This window comes from Piliocolobus tephrosceles, unplaced genomic scaffold (genome assembly GCF_002776525.5).
Source record: "Piliocolobus tephrosceles isolate RC106 unplaced genomic scaffold, ASM277652v3 unscaffolded_41, whole genome shotgun sequence".
Taxonomy (NCBI): domain Eukaryota; kingdom Metazoa; phylum Chordata; class Mammalia; order Primates; family Cercopithecidae; genus Piliocolobus; species Piliocolobus tephrosceles.
In genome coordinates, this window is record NW_022325420.1 from 1642407 (window position 1) to 1667143 (window position 24737).

At 35.1% G+C, this 24737-nt stretch overlaps 1 protein-coding gene across 17 annotated transcripts in view; it reads right to left on the bottom strand.

The window, feature by feature from the left end:
- LOC113224832 (calcium-dependent secretion activator 2) overlaps positions 1–24737 on the bottom strand; it is a 567701-nt gene that overhangs the window by 194681 nt on the left and 348283 nt on the right. For all 17 annotated transcript variants that reach the window (XM_026454354.2, XM_026454360.1, XM_026454352.1 and 14 more), the window contains one exon: positions 12120–12186. In XM_026454354.2, the coding sequence (XP_026310139.1) occupies positions 12120–12186 (67 nt within the window). The remainder of the gene's footprint in view (positions 1–12119; positions 12187–24737) is intronic.

A 24737-nucleotide genomic window follows, 5' to 3' on the forward strand; every position in this document is an offset into this window, starting at 1 on the left:
AAAAAAAAAATCAGCTAGGCATGATGGCGTATGCCTGTAGTCCCAGCTACTTGGGAGGATAAGGTGGGAGGATCACTTAAGTCCAGGGATTCAAGGTGGCAGTGAGTCATGATGGCACCACCGAACTCCAGTCTGGGTGACAGAGTGAACTCTGTCTCAAAAACAAAAAATCACTATTACATGTGACAGAATTACAGATTTTGAGTATGTAGCAAGGATTTGAAGATATTACATTTGGAAATTTAAAACTATGATGTTTAGAGGATTCAAAACTCACTAAATCATAAGTAGTTAAAGAACCAAGCTTCATTGAAAAGAAAATGAAATATTATACTCCGAGTAATTCTCTCACACTAGCATTGAGACACAAGGTCTGGGCTCTTGACATTGTGGTCTAAACTTCAGCTTTCATTGATGAGGGAAGTAACTTTCCAAGGTCACCCAGATAAAAAGGGTCACCTTGGCCGGGCATGGTGATTCACGCCTGTAATCCCAGTGCTTTGGAGGCCGAGCCAGGTGGATCACAAGATCAGGAGATCGAGACCATCCTGGCTAACACCAAAGAAAATGTATCATAGACCCGGTAGTGAAACCCCATCTCTACTAAAAATACAAAAAATTAGCTGGGCGTGGTGGCACACACCTGTAGTCCCAGCTACTCAGGAGGCTAAGACAGGAGAATTGCTTGAACCTGGTGGGTGGAGGTTGCAGTGAGCTGAGATCGCACCACCACTGCACCCCAGCCTGGTTGACAGAGTAAGACTCCGCTTCAAAAAAAAAAAAAAAGGTCACCTTGAGTCTACAACACAACTCTCAGTAGTTCAATGGAGATTCTTTTCAATATAGCATATTATTTTATACATTCTCATTCTGAAACTTAAAAACAACCGTATTCCTGAATAGCAAGACAACTGCTTCTTAATTTCTGGCAAAGTTATTGTTTCAGATAGCACTGAATCTATGATCAAAAATCACTAAAGGTGTTGGAGAAAGAGAAAACTGAACTGAATAGCAAATAATTCAAGGCATTACACCTTTATTATTTCTCTTTTCTCAGGTATGTGTTCAATAAATCACCATCATTTGTTTTATAGTAATTGTTAATATCCTTAACATAAAATTGTAATCTTTGGAGGTGCTTAATTTTTCTCTTAAATTTCATTCTGAAATTAATATTGTCATCCCTTTAGATTATTATTTCATTCTGAGAATCTGTTAACAGGTCCATTTAACTTATTTATAATAAGAACTAATATATTTTGTCTCGCTTTTTTGTCCTCTTTATCTTCTATTATTTGGTAATTAAAGTTTTCTTAGCATTTAATTTTTATATTATAATAGTTTCTTTAAAAATTTAAAAGACATAACCCATATTTTCTCTATTTATTGAAAAAATAATTTTTTCACTGGCTCTATATAACATGAGGAATAGAACCTGTTTTATTGTTCCATTCATTATTTTGACAAACTCTAGAGTTTAGGATTCACATTTTGTAATAACTACTTAATTATATTTCTATAACCTATTTCAGGAATTATTTTTCATGTTTAATTGAGTTGCAAAAATATTTTACAAGAGTAAAATAAACTATATATTTTTTTATTACTATTCTAATTCTTCTATATCTTAAGTTTCACATTTCTGAAGAAGTCATACTCATTTATCTCTCAAATGTCAAGTCCTTTAAATACATTCAGCAATGTGAATTGTGTATTTTTTCTTTTTTGGGGGGGCTTTTTGGTTATAGAAACTTTTTTTTTAAGTCCAGTTTTATAGACTTTTTTAATTGTAGAGAAGCATGATAGAGTGATCAAGATTTTGAGCCATAACACTTATTTCATAAGAATAATATTCTGCTGGGAAAGCACAATAGAAATAAGACTTCGAGGAGAAAAAAACTAAATTTCTTTTTTTTTTTGAGACAGGGTCTCACTCTGTCACCCAGGCTGGAGTGCAGTGGCATGATCTCGGCTCACTGCAACCTCCGCCTCTTGGGTTCAAGCAATTCTCCTGCCTCAGTCTCACGAGTAGCTGGGATTACAGGCACGTGCCACCATGCCTGACTGGCTAATTTTTGTATTTTTGGTAGAGATGGGGTTTCACCAGGCTGGCCACCTGGTCTTGAACTCCTGACCTCGTGATCTGCCCACCTTGGCCTCCCCAAATGCTGGGATTACAGGCATGAGCCACTGTGTACGGCCAATAAAATTTTCAATGATTGCAAGTAGATATAAAATCACAAAAGTATTTAGATTCTATTGAACATGTTGCTGAACGATTTAGTGGTTTTATCTTAGAAACTGGTATCCACTGCAACTATTCAAACTCATGATGAAAGACTCAGGAGGATCTAGAGTTGTATAAAATTATTTTAAGGGACATATTGGCAAAACAGTTAAAGACTAATATGATTGCTCTTTCCTACATTGTCTTTTACAGAGATATACTCCTTCCTTGATGTCTTTTGAGTTCTGTGGATTAGTCATACTAAACAAAATAGTAAATTACTGAATTTAGTTTCTTGTGTATTTATAACCTCTGTATATCCCCTTGTGTTCTTATGGGTACTTTTTTACCCCTCTCATTCATTCAGCCGTGCACTTATTCATCCTGCACTTATTCATCCACCAAATATTTATCATGCATCTACAGTGAATTCTTCCAGGCTTTGGGTAAACAACAGTGCCTCAGAATTCGGGGGAGAAAGCCATCTCACACAGTGAGAATGGAGAAGATAAGTGAATTACAATTAAGGAGCTACTGAAAATAATTTTGGGTGGTGAATTGTTTTGCAGGAAAACAAAGCAGAGGAAAGAGACTTTTAAAGTATTCTGTTTTCAATAGTGTGGTCAGAAAGGCCTCTCTGAAGACAATCATATTAAGGCATTTCAACTGGAAGTGAAGGGAAGATAAACCAGGTTTAACAGATGAATCTGCCATGTCAAATGCAAATTCCACTTTCATTTTATCCCCTCAATTACTTACTTATCCTTATTCTTTCATACTTATTTTTGACAAGGCTTTAGAAAAATCATTTTAAGTTTTATATATCTCACTTTTCTGTAATATAAGAAAACAATAATAGACCTCACAGGGTTTTGAGAGAATTGGAGAAAACTGACGTGGGAGCGCCTAGCACAATGCATGCCTGTTACACAGTGGTCTCCCAGTGAATCTAATTTGGTTATCAGGGAGCCACCGTCCTCCTCTCACTTTATTCTTTTTGATTCTTAGAAGAATTGTTTCATTTTGGGTACCTGATGCAGGTGTTACTATAATACAGTGGGCACCTGACTGACTTGGGGATTGAACTCTCTTCAAACCACATGCTTCCACACTGTGAATGAGCTGAGGGCTGCTGACGCTCCATGTTTCTGACTTCTGTCTCCTGGCCTCACTTGGCTCTCCCCACCCTTACCTTTCTTCCCACTCTCAGGGGATGTTTCTTTTCTTTTTCTTTTTTAGAGACAGGATCTCACTCTGTCACCTAGGCTGGAGTGCAGTGGTGCGCTGATAGCTCACTGTAACCTCAAATTCCTGGTCTCAACTGATCCTCCCACCTCAGCCTCCCAAGTAACTGGGACTACAGGTGCATGCCACCATGCCCAGTTAATTTTAAAAATATAGAGAGACAGTGTCTCACTACATTGTCCAGGCTGGTCTCAAACTCCTAGCCTCAAGCAATCTCAGTTTCTGGAGTAGCTGGGATTATAGGTGTCGTCACCATGCCCAGTCTGTTTTCACATTTTTATCAGCAAACAAAGAACATAGTTGCTGTGTTGATGAAGATGCTTCATAGAAGAATATGTAAATTTATAAGAAACTGCAAAAGTGAGGAAAAGTGATAATATATCTAAATGTAGTTTTAGATGCTACATTTGTCTATTTCTAATGGACATTATCTTAAATATACATTATAATGTCTTTTAAAAATTATTGCTTTCTTAAAAACCAAATGTTGATTACTTTCAAAAGCTCTTTACATAATCAACCTGTTCATATTGTCATGTGTTAAAGAGTACAGACTTGATGTGTGTAACCCACCAAAAACATTAAAAATTTACTTGCTATTTATGATCTAGCCTTATAAATTAGTTGTCAAAAAGCATGTGAGGTGAAATGCTCACATTAATGTACATTTTTCTTCACATAACCTGAAGTACAACTTGAAGTTGCCGTTTTATGCTATAAGTATTGTATCTTTAGTTAGTTTTAAATGAGACAATTATTTTCTAACATGCTGAAGATATGAAGTTGTAAGTACCAATTTAACAAGTCTTTGAAGATACAACAACAAAAATCAACAAGTCAGAAACTTCAGGTTTAGAGGAATCACTCCATTTCTAGAGGCGTGGTCACTTAAATGGCAAAGTATTGAAACATTTGCCTTTAGCTTTTAACTTCTTTAATATTTTGTTTAATATCTAAAACATCACCCAACAGACCTAGACTCTGTCACAGATAATTGGGCCTAGAGAGATAGCAAAGAGTACAGATGGAAGAGTAATAAAATACCAACAACTAACAAAGCTGTCACTGACAATTAGGAAATGTGACCCATGAGACAACTGAAAAAGGTGCAATCTGGCTTTTCAAATACATTGACTCCAGAAGCTACAACCTATTAATGCAATCTTTTGGGCTCGCTGATTCCTGGTTCTATTTCCATAAAATGTCGCCATATTTCATCCTTCTTTTAGTTCCTTTAGTACCCCAAGAGATCTTACTTTTATCCATCCCCTTTGCAAGGTCATGATAAATCACATTCCCAAGGCCAGAAGTAGAACAAACCCACAGGGTAAATTCAGGTGTTCCTGAATAGTATTAACACCTGTAGCTGCTGGTTTACTAGCCAGTTACCAGTTCACAGGTAATCTGGAGAAGTTGTACTCAGAGCTGTATCAGTTTATGCTAATAGTTAAAATATGCTGCTGAAAGACTAGCAGGGGTCACCCTGTTCCCTGTGCTCCCAGTTAGAGGCAGTCTTGCAGCCTCTACTCTGCCTCGTGACCACATGCCAGGGAATTAGATAGAAACAGGTGGTTTGACCTATTCTGATCTGGTATTTGTTTTCATTTATGAGCTTACTTGTGTATTTCCAAACAAAGCTTATATAATTTACTAGGTTGAAATTGAAAATCCCTTCAGTGGAAGCACAGCAATGACAAACATTCAATATCTTTTACCCAATCCACTCTTAATAACTCCGTAAAGAATGGATTTGTTGAGAATTGGGAGATATGAACAGACTTTAATCTGGGGACAGCATGAAATCAGGTTTCAGCATTACTGCTTTTGATAGGACACCTAAGTTGCTGTAGTACCACAAGGTATCTGCATCTGGTATATGAAACCTCCCATTTTGTTCTCAATTGCCAACCTGTGCAACACCTGTCTGTGTCCACACATGTAAGTGCTAACTATGGGATTCTAGAGACCACAGCATTTAGATTTGTATGTTGTATTCCTACTGCAGGGATCATGTTAACAGCTGGCAGCTTAGCAACTGCCACCATCTAATTTCAGTGAAGATTAAGGCTTTAAAAATCCTTAGCTGGAAATGTTCTTGGCAGAGGCCAAAGGTGCTGCTGGAGTTATTTAAAAAACCAAACTAAACCAGAGCTGAATTTAATCATGAAAAATGAATAAATCTTCAAGATCCAGAGAGACTGGACAGGAATATTTATTGTTAACTGTCTTGTCCAAATGGTGTAAAGAGATTTAGCATTTGGTGTACAAATTAGAGAAAGTCATTCTTTTCGGAACAATGTTGAGAAAGATTTGCATATATTTATTTACTTAACAAATACTTAGTTTTTACTCATGTACCAGGCAGTGTTTAACGTTCCACAGATAAAGTAGACTAAAAGAAAGATAATGTCCTTCTTTTCATGGAACATACATTCTAGAAGGGGTAAAGAGATAATAGCAAAAATAATGATAAACATATAAATGTAAAAAAATAATTAATTGGAGATAAATGCCCCTAACAATATCAAACAGAATAATGCGACAGGGAATGAGCTGAGGGGTACTTCAGGTTGCCTGGGTGGAAAAGGCACATTTGAAAAGGCAATATTTGAACTGATATCTAAATGGACATGAAGGAATGAGCCAGACATGAGGAAAATAAAAGCTGTAGGATATTCAGAATTTCTATAGAGGGGGTTAAGGGTGGCCTAACAATCTAGGTGGAAGAAAAGTAAGGGACTTAATCCAAAGGTGTATTTACACAACAATGACACTTAAAATAACCCCAGTTTATATGTTTATTTGAGGTGCCTTTAGTGGGGCTATCTGGTGACTTGAAGGTGCTAAACTCCTACTCTTGGCACTGTAATTAATCTGAGGAAAGAGTTTTAGAAGTCAAGATGTAGCTCAGTGACACGAAATAACCATTCAAAGAGGAAGCTTGAGGCCAGAATATTTAGGACCTCCTCTAAGACATGGTTATGAGCTATTCTAAGTGCAAAGGGAGTTCCTGGAAGGATTTAAGCAGCAAATTGTCTTAATGCGAGTTATGCTTCAAATAGATCATCTCACAATGTGAAGAACAGATTGTTAAGAAGGATGGAAGTGGAAGTAGAGAGAACAGCTAGGATGCCATTGTAGGAATCCATGTGAAGATGATGATGGTTTCAACTACTATGATAGTAGAGAAGATGGAGATGACTGGATGTAAATGGAATGCTGTTTTTGCTATGGAATAGCAATCTTTTCTGCCATGAGGATAAGGAAAAAAGAGGGATCAAACATGACACCTAGGTTTTGATTTAAGTATGTTCAAATAGAAGTCAATTTCATATTCCTTATAGAGGTTTGGGAAGGAACCTAAATTAAAGGAGGAATATTCATTTATTTAACAAATATTTACAGATTCTCCACTATGCACAGATTCAGGCACACTACTTGTGTAGGAGATTTTATACACATACCTGTAGATATAAAGACATATATATGCATATGAATGCATACAAATACACAGAAATACACACAGGTACACACTCAGAGCAATTTGAAATGGAATCTTGTAGAATAATTTTCAAAAAAATTAAGCTCACAAAATGTAAACTTTTGTGGATTTTTAGCCAGCAATTTATTTCATTTCTATAAGAATACTCCCACATATATATGAAGATTAATATACAAGAATTATACCTATATTGATGGTGGCATTACTTTTTTCTCCTCCACAACAAAAACAACATTCGAAGTGGCATTGTTTGATTTAAAAAACTTAAATGTTCAAACAAGGAGGACTGTTAAAAGTATGTAAATTTATAATACAGAATCCAGTTATTTATTTATTCACTTAAAAGGTTTTTTTTTTTGGACAGGGTTTTGCTCTGTTACCCAGGCTAGAGTGCAGCGGTGCAATCATAGCCTACTGCAGCCTTGAACTCCTGGCCTCAAGTGATTCTCCTGCTTCAGGCTCCTAACATGCTGGGATTCATGGCACCTGGCATTAAATAGATACTTACATGTTGATATGGCAACTTCTCATGGATATATTTTTAAAGGGGAAACAAAGCAACTCATAGAATAAAAATACATGAAATGATTCCATTAGGAATGAGTGGATGTGTGTTTCACACAGTGATGAATTAAAGGTGCCTAACTCCTTTCAAACAAGTTTGGAAGGCCACACTATTAGCAATGGCTACTTGAATACTTTTGCAAAGGATAGTAGAATAAGGTGGTAGTGCCAGCAGGAGTGTCAAAGAGGCCTTTCATTTTCTACCGTAAAAATTGCATGGTTTGATTTTTATCCTACACTGAGCATGTCCTGGGTTTGTAAATTTTCATTCAATTTACAGCGTAAAGCTAAAAAGTCATTATGCCATGATTTTCTTGATTTGGCAACAATGTGTCTGTTCATTTCACTTTATCTTACTGCCATAAGCAAACATCAGCTAGGGTCCCAGACTAAACCTGGAGCATATAACTGAATTTCACGTTCTTCAGGTGGTAGTTTCATTCTCAAGTGAGTGAGAAGAGTCAGCTGTAGTGGGTCCCCATGTGTGCTGAATATTTCAGAAATCAATAGGATGGGCAGCCACTTCTTTATGTTGAAAGCAGATCTTGATGACATCTCACTAACAGAGTGCCTCTCATACATCTGCAGCAGGTATGGATCACTCTGTGGCATGGCTGACTGTTTACATCCCATGCCAACTCAGCTGATATGTAATTAACATTATGTCTTGATAGCCTGCTGTTGTTTGCAGCAACTTCAACTCATGATTCTGACACATCAACAACAAGCAGTGAACACTTTAATACAGGGCCAAAACAATACAGACGTCTACTCAGTTTCCAATGATGTCACACAGTCAGTGGCCTTCATGAGCACAGGCCTCATTATGTCATCACTCCCTGGCCATTTTTCTAATAGAGTAACACTGTTTTGTACTTCATGAAATGAATGATCCATAGTGATTTATCATGTATCTGTTTGTCTTCAGATCAACTGTAGTTATGAGCATCAATGTAATCATAGCAGTATGGCAGAGAAAATAGAAGTTTGACAGAACTGGATTTGCTTGACTCTACCACTTACTAAACTGCCCAATCCTGAGTAAGTTCCAAAACCCCTCTCTGTATTATTTTCTTATCTGTACAATGGGTATAATAATAATACCTACCCTCATAGGCTTATTCTGATAAGATAAAGTATTACAAATGTTTTACATAAATGCTTGCCACAGAGTAATTGCTTAATGAGTATTAGATTTAATATAGCAATAATTATGTTAATTGGGGAGTGCTTCAGAATTTTTTTTTAACTACAGAATATGGAACACCTGGGACATACATTTTTGAATAGGCATTAGAATATAAAATGAAGTAATAATTGATTTGCTCAAATCTCAAATACAGAGTGTTAAAGGTATCAGATTATTTTATTATAATGAACTACAATATATTAAAGTATCTTAAGTACTTTACACCAATTATGTCATCCAAATCTAATACAAAAACACCGAACAAGCACAAGAAAAGTAAGTAACAAACATATACAAGTTTAATTCTGGTAGTATTTCAAGCATATTCTTCAAAATCACTGTTCTTTCAATTTGGCTTGAACCAAAATTTACCTTCATTAAAAAAAAGAAGCCTCTTAGAGAACATTAAGATCTATTTATTACTATAACTATACTGGCATCAGAATATAAACAGATACCAAAATGATCTTACTTAGAAGCCAAATAAACACTCAATAATAACAAATCATTTATTTTCCCACCTTTTGACTCCAATTTAAATGTTTACATGAGAGTCTTTGAAAAGTCTTTTCACCTCAGTGGCTCCTCGAGTGTTCACTTTGAACAATGACTTTGCAGCTGGCCAAACCTTACTCTCAATCAATTTTTATGAGTACAAATTCTTGAGCTGATGGTTGGATTTCCAGCGATATCACTCATAATACACACTCACAAGTGGTGATGAGATTCACATTATCAACAGAGCACCATTCTGCCGATGGCAGCGGCAGACACAGCAGGGGTATACTGTCCTCCCTATGAAAATGATTCCTTCACCTTTCAATAATGCAGCCTGCAGGTATAGACCTACAAACTATGTGTGGATAAAATCAGAACTGCCTTTAAAAATACTAATAAAAACTACCCAGTTCCTCCCAATGGGTCATTCTCATTGAATCTCCATACATACCCATCTTGATTTTGAAGTGTGTACCTTCAATTTGCCTTCCCATTACATTTGGAATTGAATGGAAGATTCACTCATGTTTAAAACTTGTCAGAATACTGACATGGATTCTCAGTACATTTGGGCATGGAATTCTCTGCATGAATGCATGTGGATATATGCACATATATGTGTGGAAAGTAAATATATAATGCTTAAACATGACTTCAAATTTTAAGAAGAAACCTCAGGTAGAATAAATTCAAATTCATTATAATTTGGTGGTACTTTCTTAAATTTAAATTATGAAACATATGGGTTTGCCTACTTTGAATTAACTTAGATAACTCTTTTAAAATGTAAAGCATATTTTTGTTATTGAGAAAACACTTTTAGCTCCCCAAAGACATGGTTAATCTTCCCCCCAAAACACACCAATTAATAGTCTCAAAGTATTACAATTCCTTCCTTCATTTCTAAACTCTCTTATGAGTAATAATCAAAGTATACATATTTGCCTTATAACTTCTGAGTCTTATGATCATATGCTAGAAAATAAGATAAGGGGCAAAGGATTACTTGGAACCTTACCTGGCAAAAAGCATGAGGTGATCATTTGACCTCTTAAGACTGATCTGCAAAAGTCTAACTTTCATATTCAAAAAATCAGTTAAAACAATCAAATAAAAAATAAAAAATTAAAAAAAAAACAGTGACTAATGCAAATAACATACTAAACATCTGTGGTTATTGGGTTACATTCCCATGTTCTTTCATACCTATTTCCACCAGTTAAGATCTATGCTTACTAAGTTAGCTGGGTTTGTTCCCAAACTAGTTTATGCTAAAAACATTAGCTATTGAAATTATGTAGTTAAATGAGATTTTACATAAATGCATAAAATAACCGAAAAAGAAGCTGCTGTTTCCATGAAAAGTCAGCTGAATGCTTTAGAAAAACTTGATAAAGACAAGTCACTAACACAACCTTGTCGAATTAGATATGAGTGAAATATATCCATAAGATATAAATAAGTGTCCAGAAATATCTATTAAAATTGCTTAGGAAATGCACTTAAATTCATGCACCAATGTAAGAAACTAAATGTGGAAACTGTAGAAGATGCCTTAAGGTTTTTGAAAAATAGATCACTCACAACCCCAAACAGGTAACCTTTTTCAAAGCAAATGCTAGGGCTCTATATAAAAAAATTAAATCTGTGTGTGCATGTGTATGTATCTTTTATTAAAGTTGACCGACTATTAGTTCTAATCACGTAAGAAGAGATTACCTTTTAGCTAGGAAAAAAAAAAAATAGGCTGGCTGTTTGCCATGTAGATAAAACTACTTTTCACTGAGTTTTCACACTTTTCATGGAGTTACCAGGCTATCATGGGACATCAATAAAGTAATTTTATCCAGCAATTGATGGATGGCTGTACGTACTCGCTGGAAGACAGCAAATGATCATTTTCCTTCCTTGGCATTTTACCATGTCATTCTGATCTCGTCCAGTTAAGCTTGTTTAATGTGTGCCATTGGAATCAATGAGATTTTTACAGAATGTTTTGTGTTAAGAATTCTAAGAGTGATACCCTTGTCATATATTGAGAACAAAATAGCTTGGATTTATCATGGACTGCAGTGACTATTACTTAGAAGGGTATTCTTTAATATGAATTTAACTTAATTAGTATGTTCTATGAGCAAAGTTATTCATGATTACAAAAGAAGAGTCAGCCAAACTGCTGATAATATATGTTCAGAATCCAATCATAAACAAATATATACCAGGCAAGTTGACTTAAAAACATATTTATGTGAACAGGTGATTTTTTTGGCTTATTTGTACTAAATGTGGCATATTTGCATTAAATGGCAGCATATTTGCATTAAAATGCCAGTTAGTACAAATATAATATTTACATTAAAATGAATGATTATATGTATTATGCTTTATATATAAAATATAGAATGATGCAGTGGTTCTCAAGGTATAGTCTTGGAATCCCAGAGATCTCCAAGATCTTTTCAGAGGGTCTACAAGGTCAAAACTGTCTTTATAAGAATATTCAGAAGTTATTTATCTTTTTCACACTTTTTCTGCCATTAGTATAAAATTGAGTTTTCCAGAGGCTACATTTTATCTGATATTGCAAAAAACTGAATGCAGAAGCTGATGCAAGAATACAGTTACCTTCTATTAAGCCAGAGGGTAAAGAGTACAAAAGCATAAAACAATGCCACTTATTTCACTAAATTGTTTGCCTTGGAAAACAGTTATTTTACATAAAAACTTTAGTGTTAGCTAAAAAATTTAGTGTAATGAATGTACTGCTTTTATTTAAAGTGGCTTAAACATATTTTAATTTCTAAAACAGTAAATTTTGATAGATATAACCCACATAAACACATTTTGACAGCTGCTATCTTAGAGTGATTATTTAACAGGAAAAAAGGACTAACCTGAACTAGAACAAAGTAACGTTTTTTCCATCTTTTCCAAACCTTCTGTCCAAGGGCATACAGATATCTGGAAAGAAAAACAAAAGCCAAAGAATACTGAAGATGAATAATGTTGTGCTTCCATGTAATCATATTTCTTCCATAGGTATTTATTTTTGAGACCAGCCTGCTAAAGGCAAAGTTTAGCTCATTAGGAAAGTGAGACAACATGCAGCTTCTATGTTACAAAATGAGTTAGCTTATTCTCGGTTCTCAAAAGGGAATTGATTTATGTGACTTAGCAATTTGTCAGTCCTTACCACAAATTGAGCAAAGTAGGAGTTAGAAAGGATAATCAAAGAACCAGTAGGAATTTTATTCTTACATGCAATTCTTAGGAGAGACAAAGGCTATTAATTGAGGACATAGTTACCAATGCTTCAGTTCTCAGGTGACTGGAGCTGAGTAGTGCGGCCTGAGGAGCAGCCAGCTGCAGAGCCAAGAATCCAGGGTGAAGGGTCACTGTCCAGCTGGGTGACCCCAAAATGTGCCTGCACCAATCTCAGTCTCCATGTCCTCACCTATCAAATGGAAGGATGGATTTGCTGATTTCTAAGGTCTCTGCTAGCTCCATCCTTATGGGATTTACCTGACCTATGAAAGCATCTCACTGCAAATTTTTTAATTACAAAATTCAGATAGTAATGAATATGCCATTGTGTAGTTTTACATAGTTGCAACCACGGCTTTTCTTTAACTTTGCATTGACCTTAGTAAGCTGAATTGAAATGATTAGCCAATCATTTGAGAATATTATTCTTACTGAATACACAGGTGATATACTGAAATATCAGGGAGGAAAAAGAAGAAATTAAAAATTAGTGTGACCCTGTTGTGGAGAGCTATTCCAAAATTATGCCACAAAATTATAAACACATTCCCTACAAAAGTGGAAAATATTGCTAGAAGTTTAAAATAAGACAGGTAGAGGCCTAATTTTAAAATTAAAGAAAGATTTTTCAATATTTTATCATAATCCTTTATTCTGAAATGAAGGATTCACAGTGCAGAGGCTGTTCAGACTAAATTTATATATAATTCTGAGTGTTTTTTTTTTAAGTATTATTATTAACTATTTATTTAGGGGCTTAAGATTTTTAGACTTCCACAACTTTTAAAGCTAAAATCTTAGGCTGAATCTTTAGTTTCTGTCTTATTAAAATAATCCTATTTTGCAAAACACAATAAACATACTGTTTTCCCCCCTCCCCTCTTTAGAAACAGTGACAAAGGAAGTTGGCTAAGGTGTGGGGAATGAATGCACACTCATTCACTACTAGTGGGAGTGTAACATCTTGGGAGATGATCTTTCTGTAGGATAACATGTCAATACATAGAAATAGTCATGCTCTTTCATTCCTAAATAAATTAAGGTAATAAAGAGGTGCATATAAAGGTGTATGCTGTAGGGATACATAGAACAGTGTTGTTTATATTATTGGAAACTGATAACAAATGTCCAGCAGCAGTAAAATTATTCAATACATGCTGGCATATCCACAGAGAAATACCATGTTGCCAATGAAATTATGTTTATGATAAAATTAATAACACAGAAAGTATCACATTGTGTAATACTATATGAAAAGAGTAGGATTCAAAACCACACACATAGTTAATGATTTGGAACTTGTCAAAGAATATGTAAAAATAATTCAAAAATAGTACTAATAGTATCTCTGAGTGGTAGAGTTACGGCAGATTTAAGTATTCTTCTTAATTCCCTGAAAATTCCCAGAAATTTTCAGAATCCAGGGGGAAAAAAAACATGGAGTCACTAAAAGTCAAAATAAAAACAAAGTTCTTGCACCGTAAAACATCACCCAAATGGTCCAAACCAATTATATATTTTCTTTCAGCACATCAGCTAACTGAAGTGTTTGGTGAACTTCTATTTATCATTTATTATATGCCCTTAATTCATTCCATCATCTGTGCTTGTGGATGGAATGTGAATTCATTTCATGACTGGTTGAGACATTACTGCTCTTATTCTTACCTGTTCATTGTTTCTTCTCAAGGACCCCTTAAAACCCTTTGCTCCACCTTTGCTCTAGCTTCTAATTTCTTCTCTGTGGTTCTAGTGACAGGTATTTAGTTGCTCTCTTTCTGTCTTTCCTCTGCAGTTTCCTGTTTTGAAATGCACATACCCAAGCTCTTATTTCAGGGTTAACAGCAATGACCTCTGGAGCTAGATACTGTGGACATGACAGGTGCCCTCTATGAAAGTGAACTAGCAAGATATGCACCAAATAGCTGGCTCGGAGCCACAGAGAGCATCTGGAATGACCTTTGCCTGTAACCACAGCCTGCTTCTCAGCTCTTTCAAAGTGTCTCACTTTGCAGACTGCTGGGCAACTGGGTCATATACAAGTGAAAGTAAATAGTGACACACAAACCGTCAACACCACAAGCTACTCAGTGTCAGTCTTGCTGACAGTGAAGGTCCTGCATAAAGAATAATAATCAGCTACAACATCATCAAAATGATGGATTAACAAATTTGCTTAAAATGTTGGGTTACTTTGAAGACAGAAAGCAGGGGGACAGAGGGACTAATGATATGGGAAAACTCTTATAATGTTATGTTTTAAAAAGGTAGTCACACGAGTTCATATTATATGCATAGAGAAATATCTAGAAAAATGCAAAATGTTAATCTTATAGTTAATATCTCGTGAGTGAAATTAAAGATGATTTCATATTATTCTTTATGCCTTTCTATATTTCCACTATGTCTACATTGGCCATGTCTTCCTTTCACTGTTTGAGTAAAGTTTATTGGTATAGTTTACATAAAGTAAAATTTACCTGTTTCAGGAATCTAATTTGGTAAGTGTTGACACAGTCATGTAACCACCACCACAATCAACTTATAGAACATTTCCACCTCCCCAAAAGTCTCCTTATGCCCTTTATGATCAATCACTTCCTTACATCCGTAGCTCTGGCAACCCCTCATTTGATTTCTGATCTTATCATTTTTCTTTTTCCAGAACAACATATAATTGGAATTATTCAACATATAGCCTTTCTGTCTGACTTCTTTCATTGAGTAGAATGCTTTGGTGATTCATCCATGTTGTTGTATGTAGTTAATATCAGAAGCCCACTCCTTTCATTGCTAAGCAATATATTCCATTGTAGGGATTTGCAAGAATGTTTTTATCACTAGTTGGTGGATATTTCTTTTCAATTCTTTGGATATAATAAATAAAGCTATTATAAACACTTGTGTACAAGTCTTTTTGTGTAAGCATGTCTTCCTTTCTCCTGGGTAAATATCTAGGAGTGGGATTGTGGGGTCATATTGAAAGTACATGTTTAACTTTACAAGAAACTGCCAAATTGTTTTCCAAACTAGCTATACCATTTTGAGTTACCATCAGCAAATGTATAAAGGTACATCTTACTTTTGTAATCAGAAAAAGTTACCATTATTAAATATTTGGGGGATTGTGGTCATTATTACTATACATATGTATTTCTGGTACGGAGACCAAAGATAAAGTCCTTTATCTCATTATCTTGAGTACAGTGGAGACATCCTATAAGCTTTCATGCTTAAATGGGTTTTCTAGTTTCCAAGGTCATTCTCAAGTTTTGGAATTTAGAGTAGTCTAAATTCCTTGTAGATGGGTAATCCTTTTACCTCAGAAGGCCTGGAACGTGGAGGGAATGAGGAAAATGGAGCAAAAATCTTTTTACTATTTGGTAACTATCAGATAATCCATCTATTAGAAGACATCTACAAAACTAAAAAAGCATTTTCTCCTAACCCATCTTATGCCTTGCATTACTGTTGAATTACTATTCTTTGTTGTTGTTTCTTAATGTTCAGTGTTAGGTTATAATTTTTTTTTATGGTATCTAAGGCCAAAAGGAGTTCTATTTCAGAAAAATACATGAAAGTTACATTTAACCTGATACTATGCTCTACTTAGGCAATAGATTTTATTCATTACATTTACAGGCTCCAGTATCCTTAATTACAGAAAAATGAGTTACTCTATATAGAAAGACTGTACATATATCTATAGCCAATTTTTAAAGAATCTGCGTACAAAAATCAAGTTGACTTCAAACAGTTAGAAAATATAACTTGATCTTTAATGATTAGGAAGAATCCCATAGCATCTGAGAGTCACTGTTATAAAAATAAATTACAACTGCATAATGCTGTAAAAGGAAAATGAACAGCTGATAAAATTAAATATAACCATTTATTTGGCATACAATGGAAATGGCATTCATTTAACAGATCTTTGATAGCTATTAACTTGTCTTAAAAAATCCATTTATAATGTTATCATTTGCATGCTGGACAATTGGCATTTTATTGCTTTATAAAGTATGAGTCTACCAAATAAACATATAGAAAAATATTATCTAAGAAATGTGTGTGTCAGGCTGAACAGAGAGTACCTCGGCTAGGTGTACTAGAGATTTGCTAGTGGGTCTACGCTGCAGCTGTATTCTCCCTCAATCTTTTGTAACCTGCTGAGTCATTACTAGCTTCCTCATGATTGTATGATTAACTCAAAGAAGTTTTTTTTTAAGAGTATGTAAATGAGACCTGTCAAATACCAAACTGGGAACACACATTTAACTGGGTTTTATGTGACAATTTACAATGTTATCCAATAAAATAAGTATCTATCACACAGCATGAGAAAAGCATTTTCTAACGAATACTGTGAATTTTTTTCACCTGATCTTAAAGAGGAACGCAGATTCTGTGTGTGTGTGTGTCTGAGGGCTTTTTAACATTCATTTCCACCAACCTACAGAATTTGGTTTTAAATATTTTGTTGTCATCTTTGTCAAATTCTTTTAGTTAAATCAGAAATGAATGGAAAAACAAAAGAACACAAATATCATCAGTTTTCATGGCTATGCTACATTCTCCAGTACTCTATTATGGCCCTGGGTTGGTGGTGGGGCTGGTGGGGAGGTGGAGGGAATCCCTAATCAAAGTTAAATTTGATCCAATAATTATTTGAATGGGGTTAAAAGAGGTATTCCATTGTACATGACATTTTTACAAGCACATATTTCCAAAACTAATTTAACTCTAACACTTTTTCTATTGAGCTATTTCCAATGCATCACAATACTCATGTAACTAGAGTGTTTTGGATTATTTTAAAATAACTGCTCAGATACTATTTAAAGTATTTGTTTTCATGAACACATCCAACTTAAGCAAGGTATTAAGAAGTTGTTCCCTTTGAACAACAACAACAAAAATTTGCCTGCTTAACTTTAAAATCTTTTCTTCTTGCATGGGATTAGGTAACAAAGAAATTAGCAAGCACTGACACAAAGCTCGGATTTAACACACAAGAGTAAAGCCTGGAAGCATTTGGTTCTATCAGTCAGTATAAACATAGCAATAATCATAAAGTATTAATCCCTCTTCTGGGTTATTCCAAATGGAGGGCACTATTTGCTCCAAAGAAACACACATCTGATTGCTAGGAAACAAAGCACAAAGACAACTAAATATATACCAGTTTCTTTCACCTATGACTTAAAAAAAAAAAAAAAATCCAGCTATTCTTAGGTTATATTGTATCATCAAATATCAGATATGAAGAAATGAAACTTTCAAATTTTTGATTATATATTTAATATATGATTTAGAAGTGTAGAATATATTTTATGCTGTTTGGAAAAAAAGTCAACAGAAAACAGTTTTTTAAATGGTGTTTGCCTAATTGATTCTTTTTTTAAAGGAAATGGCCAGTCCTTAAGCCAAAATAGCTACTACCAACAAGGCAAATAGTATATTTTAAAAATCTTCTATATCTATAGTTACATATAGTCAGTAGAGTATCTCAGTACCTACATTAAAAATTATACAACCTTTTTGGCGTCAACATGATTTTTAAAAGAGTCAACTATTAATAAGGTAGCTGGAAGACAACACCACAATTACTTCTAAAAGCTTTCATTTGTGAACAAAAATAGTCTTTATGAAATCCATCAGAATGTTCTGTGACAGTAGGAGCAACAACTTTTCTTTAGCAAAACTTCCTGATCATTAACATATGTATTTTAGTACCAATAAAATTGTTCTTGGCAATAGATTTGTTGAATAAAATGAAGTTTAGTAAAAATAAATTTCAAGCATTAATGCTGCAATGTTTATACGACAAAACTATTTTAAATGCTTGTCTTTACATAGTACCCAGTTGAATGTGTGCATGTGTTTTTTTTTAATGCATTCATATGTAATATTCTGATTTGTTTCTTCTGAGCCAAAAACCTCAGAAGTAAGTTTAACTGTTTAGCCATTTTCCTTTAAATACTATATATTCTTGGCTAACATTTATAATCACAAAAGTCAATGACATTTTAAGAACTCATTTTCTGATTAAAAACTTGAGATTTAACCCATCTTCATATCACAATATGTTTGAACTAGATCCCATATTATTCTAGTAATAGTAAAGACATAGCTAATATTCTCTACGCCAGATTTTAAATAGAAAATAGTAAAATGAAATAAAGAACTTGCTTACTCAAACACTTTAAAAGCACTTTACAAAACCTTTCTAACTTGAAGATTGTTCAAGGAATACTTCAACACACAAAAATTCTCCACACATTACTAAATATTGTAGTTTAGTTTCAATTAGAGTGGTGGCACACAATTCTAATAGAAATGAGAATATGACAATTTATTTGCACTGAGTCCATGCTGTGAGAGTTCATGGTTTTACTTTATGATGAAAAATCATCACTAATGAATATTTGAAAAACATAATTGTATACAGAAGATGGGAATTATTTGGAGCCTGAAAAAAAGAACTATTAATTTTGGTGGATCACTTATGAGTCTAGCGCTTTATTCAAAGAAATGCAACAACCAATTTACATTTTGAATGATAAAGCCTTTTCTTCTACAAGCCTTCATTTTTCAAGGAAAAATACAGAAAGAAAAAAAAAAAAATCAATATATAGAGTGGTTTAGTCCTGGAAAGGGCTTTCATAAGAGAAGCCTCAGTCAAGGTTGAAAGAGCAATTAATGCAGGCTCAAAAATCTGGGCCATTCGGATAGAGTTCGGTTAACATGTGGCAGAAGTAATCATCCACTTGTGAAAATGATTTTCGGTTCATTCTCAAACACCTTTCAGACACTCATGATCCCATTTAACTGACAACAATACAGGCTATCTGTGGGCACCATTGCATTTGAAGTGAAAACCAATAGGGACCAAATGCCCTCAGGCACTTTCAGTCATCCCTACAAGTTCTCTGCTGCTTGCATAAAAGGAATCTTCCTTTCACTACATTCTTTCTTTTATTTAACCCCACAAGATTAAGACTTTTTTGGGCGGGGAGGGGAGGGGGTGGTTGTTTCAACTAAGGATGAAAAAAGAAACTGATTTGAGACAACATCGGGACCCAGGCATTAAGAAACTTAGAAGTAAATACTTTCTGGTTGGTTATTATAGGACTTGAATTATTATGGGAAAGAGTAAAAGAGATGTGGGGATGCATGGAAAGGATCCTCATCAAACAAAATTACATAACATTTGGGGAGAAATTATGACTAAAGAAAAATCAATAACTCCTATTGTTGAGCAAGAACTTAAAATGTATGTGCTATATAAACAGGAGATTCCTGAAAGCAAATGCAAAAAACATAGAGTTCTTCACTTATATTAGGTATCACATGTTTTAGAATTGTCCCTCTTCCTTTTCCTGAGTTCTACCTTCTGTTAATTTCATCTCAGTTAAATCCAAGTTAAGCCTCAGTTCTTATCAGTACTATAACTGTTTAAAACAGTTACGGTTTAAGATAGTATAAAACTATACTAAAAATGTGCTTGCTATAGCAAAATCTAGAAAATGAATAAAGGCAAACTGCCCAGATAAGACCATAAAACCCCATTCCACCCTCGAATAAGACATCAAGAATTGCTGATGTAGTTCTAGTTGATCATTCTTTTTTCTTTCTCTCTCTTTTTGCAAAATAATTCATTTTATTTTATTTATTTTTGAGACAGAGTCTCACTCTGTTGCCCAGGCTGGAGTACAGTGGTGTGATCTTGGCTCACTGCAACTTCCACTTCCCAGATTCAAGAGATTCTCATGCTTCAGCCTCTTGAGTAGCTGGGACGACAGACGTATGTCACCATGCCCAGCTAATTTTCGTATTTTTGGTAGAGATGGGGTTTCACCATGTTGCTCAGGCTGGTCTAGAAATCCTGAGCTCAAGTGACCTGCCTGCCTCAGCCTCCCAAAGTACTAGGATTACAGGTGTGAGCCACCGCATCTGGCCCTTTTATTTAAAAAATATTTTACTGACATATATTTGTACATGTTTATGGGATACATGTGATATTTTGATACATGCATAAAATGTGTAATGGTAAAATCAGAATAGGATCTCCATTACCTCAAACATTTATTTCTTTGTAGTGGGAACATTTCAAATCTTCTCTTCTAGCTATTTAAAAACATGCAATAAATTATTATTAACTATAGTCACCCTATTGTGCTATTAAACACTAGAACTTATTCCTTCTATGTGACACATTGAACACATTAACCAATCTCTCTCTTCAGCCTCATCCTCCCTGTCCCCCACCCCCAACACCCTTCCCAGCCTCTGGTAATTATCATTCTAACTTTTTTTTTTTTTTTTTTTGAGACGGAGTCTTGCTCTGTCGCCCAGGCTGGAGTACAGTGGCCAGATCTCAGCTCACTGCAAGCTCTGCCTCCTGGGTTCATGCCATTCTCCTGCCTCAGCCTCCCGAGTAGCTGGGACTACAGGCACCGCCACCTTGCCCGGCTAGTTTTTTGTATTTTTTTTTTTTTTTAGTAGAGACGGGGTTTCACCATGTTAGCCAGGGTGGTCTCGATCTCCTGACCTCGTGATCCACCCGCCTCGGCCTCCCAAAGTGCTGGGATTACAGGCTTGAGCCACCGCGCCCGGCCATTCTAACTTCTATCTCCATGGATCAACTTTTTTAGCTTTCACATGTGAGAACATGTGCCATCTGTCTTTCTATGCCTGGCTTGTTTCACTTTATATAATGACCTCCAGTTGCTCCCATGTGGCTGCAAATGACAAGATTTCATTCTTTTTTATGGCTACATAGTATTCCATTGTGTACATGTTCTACATTTTCTTGATCCATTCATTTGTTGATGGATTTCATATGTTGGCTACTGAGGACAATGCTATGATAAACATGGTGGGGCAGGTATCCCTTTGATTCACTGATTTCTGTTTTTTTTTTATATATATATAAACAGACATTAGTGGGATTGTTAGATCACATGATAGTTCTATGTTTAGTTTTCTGAGAACCTTACAAGCTGTTTTCCATAATGGCTGTACTAGTTTACATTCCCATCAACAGTATATAAGAGTTCCCATTCTCCGTATCTTCTCCAGCATTTTACAATTGATCATTATTAAAGTGTATATTCTAATATAGATGTCAATGTACTGTCACCTAGAAATAAAACAACTAGAAAATAATTAAGTAGTTCTACACAATGTAGTTTTCAATAAATATAAGCCAAACAACCCAAATAAATCAAACTGTGCAGATAAATATTTTATTCAAAGACAGGTTTTCTGATATTTTTCTTTGCTAACTGGTCACTGGCATTCTTTTACATCTCAATTAGCAGAAAAAAAGTACCTTGATAAATTTTTTAAAGTGGTTCATGATCAGTGCTGATATTTATACGATTGTATAAATATGTTAGGTCTTTATTCCTTTTTATTTTTAAAAATTAACCAACAAATTGTATATATTTATGGTATGCAACATGTTTTGAAATATGTGTACATTGTGAAATGGCTAAATGAAGTTAATTAATATATGCATTACCTCAATATGTTCTAACACAGAAGGCATATTTCATAAAGCATGGTTTCATGTTTTTCCTCAATTTAAATACCCTTCAAAATTTTTGTCTACACATGCTTCACTGTTTGCTAAAAGTTAAAGAAAATTAGTAGGCTTTCCAAGCTGATTATAAAATGCCTCAGAAGTAAATAAATGGGAAAAATGTCCAAAGAATTTACCGAGTAGCCCCCTCCACCCCAACCAGGCAAACTCGCAGAGAGGTCCATTCCTCCATCCTCTAGGAAGACTGGGACTGTGAAAAATCTGAATGTCTCTGAGAGTAACGCTATGTCACATTCCAAAGAAAATGACATTTTTCATCTCTTGGCAAAAAAGCTCTGAGGCATCCAACAATTAAAAAGAAATTATTTACTTATGCAATCCTAGACATTTTTGTGAGATACTCCATTAAGCTTTCCTCTCCCTTAGAAAGTAAGTAGTTTAGCAAGAAACAAAAGGTTTAGCAAAGGCTTTCATGTGTCAAACCATATCATGTTGACTAATAAAAATACATTCTCTTTTAGGGCGCACTACTCCTAAGGTATAACAAAGATCAAATGTTATTTAACATTACATGTAACACAGGTAATCCTGAATTAACACAAATATGTTAGGCCTTCGTTTCCTTCTTTTGGAAATGTAGATATCGGTCTCCCTTTTTCATATTCAGAATTTCACGTGAAATATGTACATAAATTGTCCATTCTATAAACTACATACACTCTAAAAAAAATTAAGATGACAGTTTGAGATACAGTGTTTTCCACAGTGTGTGTCTTAGAACATCTGGATACAAGGAGATACTCTGAAGAAAAATAATGCCAAATAAATGTGAGGAATACTCAGTTAAAAAAAACTAAGCAAGTTCTATATTTATTAAGAACTTCTAAGAGTCTGTAGAGACATGTGCAAAGGTAGGGGAGAGTAGTGTATGTGGTCTCCAAAAGTACAGAATGTTTTCCATAGAATATCTGTAACAGTCACGTTCTCCAGCACATACTTTGAGAAATTAACTGGACTAGATTACTGAGTCTTTAAGCAATAAAATTATATAACTGGGGTTTTATGTTCTGTTTGGAATTAACTAATATCCTAGTCATAATTAAAATACCATCTTCACTTCTAACATAGTTTTACTACAAATCTATAAAAATGTATGTTTGGGGCTGGGTGTGGTAGTTCACGCCTGTAATCCCAGCACTTAGGAAGGCTGAGGTAGGTGGACTATTGAGCCGGGGGCTTGAGACTAGCCTGGGCAACATAGTGAAAACCTCATCTCTACAAAAAAATGTAACAAATTAGCCATGTGTCTGTGGTCCCAGCTGCTCAGGAGGCTGAGGTGAGGTGGAGGGATCATCGGAGCCTAGGGGTTACAGGCTCTGGTGAGCCAGGATAGTGCCACTAGACTCCAGCATGGGCAACACAGTGAGACCCTGTCTCAAAAAAAAAAAAAAAAAAAAAAAAAAAAAAAAAAATCTTTGAAAAGTTTTCTTTAAAATTTTGATCATAATCTCCATGGGCTATGTTTGGTTCCTGAAAGGCCTCTTCTTCTAGTATGCTGCTCTCTGGTCTTGGCTAATGAGGACATTTTGGAAGAGCTCTGAAATTTAGTAAACAAACTATGTCTATCTTTACAGCAACATCTTCATGTAACTTATTTACAAAAGTACCTAAATTCCTCCTAACACTTAGCATGTTTCACAGATTTCCCTTCCCAATAGCCTCTTCTATGGACACTATGTCACTTGAACTTCAACTTTATACTTTGTGACCAATCTTGTCTATAGTCAAGGAGGCTTGTGGAGTTCTGATGCAAGGCTGGAGGAACTAAGAAGTAAGATACACTTGCTGTTAATCCAGCTCTGATATCATTCCTTGGCTTCAGTGTCTCAGTCTCTGACCTGCTCCCTTGTGTTTAAATATAGTCATACATCGCTGAATGATGGGGGCCTTCTGAAAAATGCATCATGAGGCAATTTTGTCTTTGTGAGAAGATAATAGAGTAGACTTACACAAACCCAGATGGTACAGCCTACTACATACCTAGGCGATACATACAGCCCATTACTCCTAGACTACAAACCTGTACAGCTTGTGACTGTAGGAAATGTAAAGGTAAGCATTTGTGTTTCTAAGTGTATCTAAACATAGAGAGGCTATGGTAAAAAAAAAAGTGACAATGTTATGGGATCATTGTCATATATGCCATCAGTCATTGACAAAATATCATTATGAACTGTGCACCAGTAGTTGTTTTGATAAGCTGCCCAATACCCCAGGCTGAGGACACAGCTTTGCTCCTGTTCTTGCTAAACTTTCTCTGATACTCTGTGCTTGAATTCTTGACATATTAGTTGGTCATAGACATTTCTGCAGTTGCTCACATCTATAAACACTGTGTTGATATCCTTTGATACATTTATTTATTTATTTGTTTATTTCTTTATTTCTGAGGCAGAGTCTCACTCTATTGCCCAGGCTGTAGTGCTATGGCATGATCTCGGCTCACTGCAACCTCCACCTCCTGGGTTCAAGTGATTTTCATGCCTCAGCCTCCCGAGTAGCTGGGATTACAGCCATGCACCACCATGCCCAGCTATTTTTTTTTTATTTTTAGTAGAGATGGGGTTTCACCATATTGGCCAGGCTGGTCTCCAAATCCTGGCCTCAGGTGATCTGCACACATCGGTCTCCTAAAGTG